This window comes from Atractosteus spatula, chromosome 4 (assembly GCF_055471065.1).
Source record: "Atractosteus spatula isolate fAtrSpa1 chromosome 4, fAtrSpa1.hap1, whole genome shotgun sequence".
NCBI classification, from domain to species: Eukaryota; Metazoa; Chordata; class Actinopteri; order Semionotiformes; family Lepisosteidae; genus Atractosteus; species Atractosteus spatula.
This window is the reverse complement of record NC_142709.1, coordinates 71,847,998-71,857,693: the sequence shown is the minus strand read 5'-3', so window position 1 is coordinate 71,857,693 and position 9,696 is coordinate 71,847,998. Positions and strand designations below refer to the sequence as shown.

Sequence of the window (9,696 nt, the reverse complement as noted above, 5' to 3'; positions counted from 1 at the left end):
GGCATCTGAGGTACAGCTCCCACAAGGCATTTATAAGGTCAGCCAGTGACCACTTGTGCTTTATCCAATCAGAGCCCAGGAGCTGGCCAGGACTCGGCCCAGCTGGTGTTATCACAGCAAACAGAATGCTCCATTCAGCGAGCGCTGAACTGATCTGGAAAGTTTCTGTGTGTGAGAGTTCTTGCAGACTCAGCTTTTAGGAGACGAAACCGCTGAGATTACTAACCTGGCCAAATGTCAGCAGGCTGAGGACTGTGGTCATTTCCAAAATGATCTAATCGATGGGAAATTAGCAACAGGAGACAGCCTGGTAGGAGACCATTGTATCCAACCTTGGAGTGATTGTGCACGCTATCTCCTTCATTTGCGTTTTGTTATTACTTTCCATGACCAAGCTCTTTTGTGACCTCTTGGAGAGCCACAGCTGGAATGCTCTTTAGCCTGCTTTTAGAAAGGAGAAGGGTGGAGAGGAAACACAATGTAAAATGTAATCAGAAGGGCCAGACGAAGAAATCCATTCACCCCATCGGGCTCATTGATTCTCTCTATCTGTATCTAAGTACAGGACAATTTAGAGCAGCAGATAAGGTCTTTGGGAGCCAGGTGGGAACCTAGAGCACAACATGAATCTGAGGAGAACATGCAAACTCCACACAGACATGTGCCCCAATTTGGGATCGAACCCATGGTCTTGGAGATGTGAGGCAGGAGTCTTCACCTCCAGGTCACCCCCTGTAAATTTAGAGAAAGTTGGCACAACCACTTTATGTTCCTTATTGCCACACGCAGGAGCAGACTGAGGAAGTTTCCTCCCAGAAGTTTATTCCTGTGAAAGTTTGGTGATATCCTGGTGACCAAAAATTGAAACGAACAACAACAAACGAGTGTGGCATGGGGGCTCAGTGGCTAGCCCTGCTGTCTCCCCACTGCTGGGGCCCTGGGTTCAATTCTGGACCCTGGGTACTATCTGTGTGGAGTTTGTATGCTCTCCCTGTGTTGGTGTGAGTTTCCTCCATGTGCTCCCATTTTCTCCTACAGTCCAAAAACATACTGGTAGGCTAGTTTCTGGTGTGAGTGTGTGTGTGTCCTGTGATGGACTGGTGTCCCATCCAGGGTGTGTGTGTGTGTCTGTGTGTCTCTTGTGATGGACTGGTGTCCCGCCCAGGATGTGTGAGTGTGTGCTTTCTGGAGGAAAGTGTCTTCACGTATTGCTGAATAAAATCAGCTGAAAGTTCTAAAAACCTTTGGAAGTTAACAAATTTTTACGCTCACCAAAGGTGCTTCTTTAAAAGATCCAAAGCAAGATTATCTCTGGAAAAATCTGAAAAATCTACTTTTTGCTGAAACCGTCACTTGTTACCTACCTACGTTAGGCCAGTCACATATAAAACCTGCTCAAAAGCACCTTACTGTGAGGGGTCTGAGAATTGTTACTCACACCGGACTTTAACACATCAGAACTGATTGTGCCGAGAACATCAGAACTGATTGTGCCGAGACTGGGCTCAACATTACGGAAAATGCCATCCTGTAAATATTGCACAAGAATGAGAAGTACAAAGCAAGCCAGTGATGATGCATGACCAGTGATGAAAGCCAGAAGGGCTTCCAGTAATTCACAGGAGGAGGTGTTGCCAGAACACAGGGCTGGGAAGTCCAGCACTCAGTCTGAGAAGACAGGGCTTGCCCACCTGAGATCTAGGCAAATAAAGGAGACGAAGAATGAACTAGTAGCTCAGTTAAAGGCTTGAGTCAACAGAGGGCTTGACTGGCAGGAAGAGAGGAAGACGCTGGAATTCGGGGGCCAGGAAGGAGAAGATACAGAGGCGTTAGATCCAGCACCAGGATTGGGAAACCTGGCTTCGGATCACTGACCCGAGGAGCTGAACTCGTGGCTCTGCTTTTCAAACAACAGAGAGAGAGAGAGACAGCCCCCTCCACTAAGATTAGGTATAAAACGATTTAACTCCAAAGGTCGGTGCTGGAATTTCCACTGCACCTGTGCCCAGCTGATTTCCCCCCATAGCGTCCAGCAGTGTTTGTAGAGGACACTGCAGTCCAGCCGGGGAGAAGGGCTTATTGCATGAGACAGTCCTCGCAGATCCGCAGACCTCTGTGTGATGCTCCTGATGCACAGCTTGGTGACACAGCCCAGACTGCAATCCCTTACCAAGACCAGAGACACTGGGTGGGAGATGCACTTTGTAAACATCTGGAATTGTGGATCAGTCTGTCTGCTGACATTCATCCTCAATTAAAACTTAAGTTTTAATTTTTAATCTGTGGATTATTAATTATTAACTTGTAGTTTAAAGTCATTAAATGTCCGGGATGAAATGAGACCTTCATTAAAAAAAACGTTTATTTAGTGAAGGCAGCAGGAGCATTGTAAAAATAAAAGAAGAAAAACATTTATACCTCAAACACATTCTCATGTAATTCATTTGCATTTATATCAAAATAATGGATATTAAAATAATTTACAATATACAGTTGTTCCTTGTTTGTTCTGAAAAGGTGAAAAAGAACTGTAACATAAACCATCTATATATTACTTTACAAAAAATACTGAACAGAAAATAAGTGCATAATCAAATACATGTACAAAATGTTAAAACAGATGCTACACTTGCACACATGCCTGTTACATTTTATAATCTGATATAAAAGCCCTACCTTCTTAAAAGAACCAGATTAAATTATACTAAATCTCTGTGAACTACAACTGTCCATGTGCTACACCCGACCTTGAAATGCCTCAGTATTCAAGTAGGAGTTACACCAGTCCATGACAATCACGTCTACCATCCTCCCATTAAAATAAATCATTTGCTGCTACACCAGTATTTACACAACACGGCATATTCCTCTTTCCACACCCTCGTGAGTTTCATTTTATACAGCTCACATCTATGATGTCATCGTTCATTTGGTCATCCGCCCTGATGATCTTGAATTACCATGAGATTTTAGACATGTCAGTGGTGCGCCGTACTGACATCCACATTCCTAGCAGAGAGGCCCCAATCATCTTATTCTGAATCCTTGACTATAACAGTTTAAACATTGTGAGAACTGGTACAGTTCAGACTTTTTGTAACTGGTGCTTCTGAAAAAACTAATTCTGCATGCAACTTGCCTGTACATACTAAGCAGTTCTTGGGGTGCGATAATCAGTCAATTACTTCACCTGCAAATCCATAAATGTACACTGAGACCACAGGACAAGACCACAGCGCTGCTAAGCTTGATGTGGACCCACCTCACAAAGGCTATCCTTCGCAAAACTGACTGCAGCCAAACCGCACCTATTGGAAAAACAATATCCTTTGAAATGGCATTTTTTTTTGCATTTGCTGGAAAATAAAATATTAAGGTTTTTTGAGAGGAAAGCCAAGATAAAGTCAAATATCCCAAAAAACGTTTTATACACCTTTGTTCAGCTATTACCCGAGGGAGGCTGAGAGGGGAGAGGGACAGAGAACCCTCCTGTAGGAACACAGCCTGCGTCTTCATGCCTTGTTCATGGCGTACTGCTGTCTGTTGCAGCACGGCCCACAGATGGCGCCAACGAGCCCGTTGATGACCTGCATGGCGCACATGAGGAACTCGATGCCACTGAGCCCCAGGAGGATGGAGAACAGGGAGACGTTCCACACTACCACGTTCTTGGGCTTTTCGCAGGTGCTCCAGCTGTTGAAGTTTGTCAGATACCTGTTACAGCGTACACACACACACACACACACAAAAAGACAAGTTAGCAACGCTTTCTCACTCCGGCACAGAACCTGCTCCTCTTCCACCTGACTCTCCTCAGCACCACTTGATACAGTGCTTATACAGTCTGAAGTACAGCACCCGCAGTGGCAATTTGCCTGTCTGTGCCAGCAGCCCCACTGCACAGATAAACAGGCAGAGGAGAGAAAAACTGCTTCACCAACCAAATTAAACGGGGTCTTTAGGGAGGTCAGCTTGGGCAGCCCTGGGTGGGTCGTAGTCGTGACACCCATTCTCTTTCGAATAGTGCCACGAGATTTTTAATGACAAAGTACTAAAGGCCTCAGTTAAATTTCTTATCAAAAGGACAGCACCTCCCTTCCCCATACTGAGGTGCTGGTTTGGAAATTCCAGTTCAGAGGGAAAAGCGCCACCTACTGGTCTACCACCAACACTTACAGCAGCAACCCGATTTGCCCCCAAGTTCTCCTACTGCAGTACAGCCCAGGCCCAGTGCTGCTGAGCTTCTGAGATTCAGTGAGATCAAAGCTCAAGGTGGTAAGACATGCCATATTGTCATTTCCTCTTTTTCACACCTGGGTTCTCTCTTGCAGGAGGATCCCCCCTGGAAAATCCGCACTGAACAATCAGGTTTCAAGAGAGCACTCACACACTGTAAGAAACGGAGCTACAGACAGTACTTACTCTCCAGTTTCATTTTCGAAAGGGTACTTCCAGTTTTGCTGTGTGTAGCAGAGTGGTCCAATTGTCAGGGCGATTGCAGAGACAATAAAGCAGTATGCAGACCCCAGTGCTCCAATCAGAGCCACCAAGATCGAGCCCAGCATCTGAACAAAGAAAAACAGCAGTTAGCACGCCTGCCTCACCCAAGCCCCACTTTCTGAGAGCACCCCTGGGAACTCTAGTGGCTGAAGGAATGTGCTGATTGACTGCTTGATTGATTGGTTGACTGATCGATCGATTGATCGATTGATTGAATCTACCAGGTATGACAGTGAGAAGTGAACACAGGAGGAGATGAGCAGTATGAACAGGTGACACATCACATGGCTTGCTCACATTCTAAAGGTATGGATTTAACTTCTGTTCTTAGTCAATAATAATATAATTACATTATATAATGTTAATCTCAGAAACTTAAATTAGACTATTATTATTATTATTATTATTAGACTATTATTTCAGTTATGCGACTGTAAGCAGAGGATATTGTACCCATGTGCAGCAACACATTCAGCCTAATACATAGAGTTACACAACGCAGGGAAACTCAGCGTGGAGCAGCTACAACAAGTGAGGGGCACGTGTTGATTTTAAGACTATTCATCCATCCATTTTCTAATAACTTCAGAAAAAGTTCACCCTCAGCGGGACACAGACACAGAGACGCACTCTCACAGCGGGACAGGCATCCCAGAAGCCAATGAACCTCCCAGCCTGTCGATGGACTGCGAGAGGAAACCCTAAAAATGTTATAAGGCTACTTCTAGTTCTTTTCACAATACCTCGTGTCTATTGTATTCTACACCCAATGAAGTTCATGAGGGCTCTACTCTCTCCGTCTGTGTTCTCAAAGATGGTTTTCCGAACTCATACATCAGAAAGACTACAGAAACCAAAATTATCCTGCAGCTAGGATCACACCTTCCCCCTTCTCTTAACGACAGACTACTTTTCTTCTCAATTCTCTCTATTCATTGGAAGTTTCATTTCACACCTCTCTACACCTATCCTGACTTCATACCTTTTGATTGGCCTCTCAATTCAATTCAATTCAATTCAAGGTGCTTTATTAGCATGACCGATGGGTACAATCAGTGTTGCCAAAGCAAATTCACATGGAACAAAACAACAAATAAAATCTACAGACATTTACAACAAAGACATATTATAAAATATTTACATATACTGTAGACAGAAGGAGCATTATTAGGAGACAGACTCACTGTTCCTCAGGCTGTGACAGGAGATCACATACTGGGCTGCCAGTTCCACTTAGTTCCCTCCTCCCTCTCCCAGTAGGATTGGGACCCGTTGTGATTCTGGCAGGTGTTGGAACTCTGGGATTAGATTTCTGAATTTAGGGAAGAATGTTTCTCTAATCCCAGAGATTGGCCTCTCACTCCTCCTCTCTCCCAGCCTTTTTTCTCCCGCTACATTACCTTTGCCTGCTGCCCTGTCTTTCTCACACCTGAAGAAGGCTCCACGGCCGAAACGTTGTGTTTTCTTTCTCCCTTTTTTTCAGCAGGGAATCAACCTATTACTTGTATATGTGAAAGTATTGTATTTGGTCAAAATGATGAAGGTCGGCATTTCACGGATCCGCGGCCAGAGGCTGTGCCGTGTCGTTAATCAGAACCGGTCCCGTTTCGGCTGGGCTCCGAGTCTCCCTCTCTACCCACGCGGCAGAACGCGACCCCGCCCCACGCCTGACAGCAGCAGGACTTACCGCGCAACATTCTCCACAGCCACGGTGTCCGCAGCAGTCGCAGCACTCATAGTCGCCCAAGCAGATGAACACGCCTGCGGGCAGGAACATCTGAAAAGCCGGAGAAGAGGGCCCTGAGTTTCCTCGACTCTGTTCCCACACGGGACGGGCGCCGCAGTTCACACGGGGATCCGATGGCTTTGTACGAATGTGACACGTTTATTATTATTATTATTCCTTACACCTTTATATAAGACTTTTGGACACTCCACTCAAAGCACTGTGTAGCCCCCACCTAGAAACACTCGACCCGTCTCATCTGGTGATGGGGCATCTGCTCAGTTTGTTAGTTTGTACAGTATGTCATCGTATTCCATATAATAAAATAATAATAATAATAGTTTTATTATTAATTCCTCACACTTATGTAGGGCTTTTCCCTGGACACTCCACTCAGAGTGCTTTGCATGTAATGGGGATCCCCTCCAGCACCACCAGTGTGCAGCCAGAGTGACCCAGTCCGCTCCCCACACACCAGCTCTCAGTGGGAGGCGAGCAGAGTGATGAAGCCAGTTCAGAGAGGAGGATTATTAGGAGGTCATGATCGGTAAAGGACAGGGGGAAAGGGGGGAAATTTGGCCAGGACACAAATTTTCTTTTTCGAGAAACACCCTGGGATTTATCACGACCAGAGAGAGTCAGGATCTCGGTGAGGTCCAAGATATCACCACGACGTCTGGTGATCCTGCAGGAAAGGAGCATTTGGTCTCGATTCTCAGACATGGCGGAGCAGGTGCGGTTTCACTACCGGAACGGAAAAGGTTCCCAGCGAGACTTGACACGCTGGGCGTCCGCACTTAATTCACACATCGTCTTCGTCGCTTAGGAAGAAGACGAGTGTCCTCGCGTTGGTGAGAGGTAAAGCTAAATTTGTATTACCCTAACTTTAAAGTCTTTGAGAAAAATAAGTGAATGCCCTCGGTGGGTTTGGTTTACAGTCTAAATTCACCCGGCGTGAATTCCTCCGACAGAGGCGGGGGAATTCTGCACCAGAGCGCCACCGTGTGGGAGATCCGTTCATTTCCTCGGGAGTTAGAAAACCGCCCAGGTAGCAGTCTGTCTTTACGCAGAAGGAACGGAATTTCATCTAACTTTCTTCCCGACATCTGAAAATCGTTCACCTTTATATAGGATAGGAAAAGTAGACGGACTGAACAGCCATTTCTCTCTCCTTCTGTTCTTGTATTCTGTTCAGACTCTGTTCTGTTGGTGTAAAACCAATTCACAGTGCTCCAGACGGAGGTTATTCCTGACTCAGTCGGGGTGTGTGGGGTTTGGGTAGAGGAAACTGGTGTGACTGGTCCTGCTCAGTGAAGGTGCTTGGGTTACGGCCAGTCCTCCTGCTATCGTTTCCAGAACCCGTTCTTACAGAAAGAACTGGCGCCAAGCTACGCTGGCCTGTAGCAGAGGGACACAGGGGCGGAGCGGCGGCTCTGGGGCTCAGGACCTGCGCCTGTGGCTGGACGGTTGCTGGCTCAAATCCCACGGCTGGCAGAGGAATCCAGCTCCGTTGGGCCCCAGAGCAAGACCCTTAAGCCCAACTGCTCCAGGGGTGCTGTATAAATGGCTGACCCTGCGCTCTGACTTCAAACTTCTCTCTCCCTGTCTGTGTGTCTCATGGAGAGCAAGCTGGGGTCTGTGAAAAGACGAATTCCGAATGCAAGAAATTGTATCTGGCCAATAAAGTGTGTCTGTCTGGCCACATTGCTGCTTCTCTCTCTCTCTCTCGTTTGCGAATCTCTTTTTAAGAACGTGTCTTCTACATTTTCACTTTACATTTTCTTCTACCGTATTTGTTGTATTTTTGTGATGCTGTAAAATTCTTTTCTTTTAAAATTGTTCAGTTCTGAGAAAGACTACATGACAAAGAGTTGTGGGAACAGATACACAATGAGTTACAGGGTCTTATGCAAACGTCCTTAAGGACTGCGCTGCTGTTTTCTAATTTTCTTCAGGGCTTCAGTGTTTTCCAGACTGGATAAGGAAGCGTCCTACCTAGCGGTGAGTGTTTTTAAAGAACTGCTTAAATAGGAAGTACTGTAAATCGGATTTCAGAGATTCTCGGCTTCTGAGTAGCATCACAGTAACGACGATGCACATCCCTGCCACCAGGTGGCGGTAAAAGAACAGTTTTTTTTTAACAACGAAGTTTATTACAACGATCACGCCTGCTGTGTGATTATCAACCGCGATACCATGACGCGAACATCACATTTATTTATATTACCCGCAACAGCTCGTGTGAGGTTTTGGTTATTTTGACGACCTCTATTTTTAAAATGAATTTAAAATTTTTATAATAGTTGCTTCCGTCCTCCCAGAACCTGTACTGGCGAGTTCTGGAAATACCTAACTGACGACGCACATACAAGATACTTTTGTTGCATTTAATTGTTATAACGTTATTCACATTCTCAGGAAACTCACGTCTCGCAGCCAGTTCAATCAATAGGGTGTTGTTGAAGAGGACAGAGCAGGGATGGGCGTCAGTGAGTCAGCTGCACAGAAACAGCTAGCTGTAGAGGCTCCACAGCTGAAACACAGTGATTCTCACCGCTTTTCAGCTTCGACGTGACCCTTGCTTGTTCCATTATTTTAAACGACGTTAACCAAAAGCCGTTGCTTTTTCGTTAACCATACAGTCCGTCTCATTTCCCCCTTAAACATGAGCTCGTCGATTGCTTTACAATCTGCTCCATCTGAAAGCTGTTGTTTGTAAGCCAAGATGCGCTCAAAAAGAGCAAAGAAGACCTTTAATAGCGCGATTAAAAACAGGTCATTTCTGAGTTGTGATTGTGTGCAATCTGGTTGTAAAGAAGAAGAAATTCTGTCCAATACGCAGTCCCCATCTACGGGCTGCTGGCTTTGAGTGGAGAACACAGATTTGCGCGGTGATCCTCGAAGGCTTCCAAACCATGTGCTCTTCCACACACAAGCGTGCGAAGCGTGCAGTGCTGCAGGCGCCCCGTGCACAAGGATAGGAGGATAACACCGTAGGTCGGCTTGATCCTTTCAAACCCAAACTCAAGATCCGTGCAGCAGGAAAACGAGCAAAGGAGAACCAGGTTACTCACCAGCACCCCTCCTCCAACTATCCCAGCAAAGAACCAGACGTACGTAGTGAGATGACCGTCTTTGGCATATGTGGCGTCTCCATCGGGGAAGTAGAGTAAGATGTTGGCTACGATGCAGCACACGGCCAGAGGCATCAAGGTGTAGCCGATGCACTGGGCACAGCTCCGGGAGCACATGGTCGGTGAACGGCAGGCACCGCTGTCAGACACTCCAGCTGCAGTCCAGGCAGCTGCTCCTTAAGTAGCGCGACCCCGTTTCCTACGAGCACATGAGCGAGCGCTCCAGCTGAGCAGAGGCCCTGGCGGCCGACCCCAGAGGGAGGGGCTGTTCCGCTTCAGAAAGGATGAAGGGCCCCATTGTTCCAGAGGCCCCCCAGAATAAACAAGCAAGCCCTT

At 46.4% G+C, this 9,696-nt stretch overlaps 1 protein-coding gene across 1 annotated transcript; it reads right to left on the bottom strand.

Annotated features, from left to right (window-relative positions):
• Nucleotides 1–2,344: 2,344 nt before the first annotated feature.
• Nucleotides 2,345–9,563, bottom strand: tm4sf1 (transmembrane 4 L six family member 1). The gene is made up of 4 exons (XM_088915087.1): nt 9,301–9,563; nt 6,188–6,277; nt 4,423–4,565; nt 2,345–3,714 (listed from the first exon to the last, which is right to left on the bottom strand). Exons 1-4 carry the CDS (start codon nt 9,475–9,477, stop codon nt 3,513–3,515), a joined length of 612 nt encoding a protein of 203 aa, XP_088771213.1. The 5' UTR covers nt 9,478–9,563; the 3' UTR covers nt 2,345–3,512.
• Nucleotides 9,564–9,696: the final 133 nt, after the last annotated feature.

Coding starts and splice junctions, on each gene's coding strand:
- tm4sf1 (XM_088915087.1), bottom strand. CDS start 9,477: ATGTGCTCCCGGAGCTGTGCCCAGTGCATCGGCTACACCTTGATGCCT. Junction 4,566..6,187: donor GCTGTGGAGAATGTTGCGCG/GTAAGTCCTGCT, acceptor TTCTTTGTTCAG/ATGCTGGGCTCGATCTTGGT. Junction 3,715..4,422: donor TTCGAAAATGAAACTGGAGA/GTAAGTACTGTC, acceptor ACGCTGTAACAG/GTATCTGACAAACTTCAACA.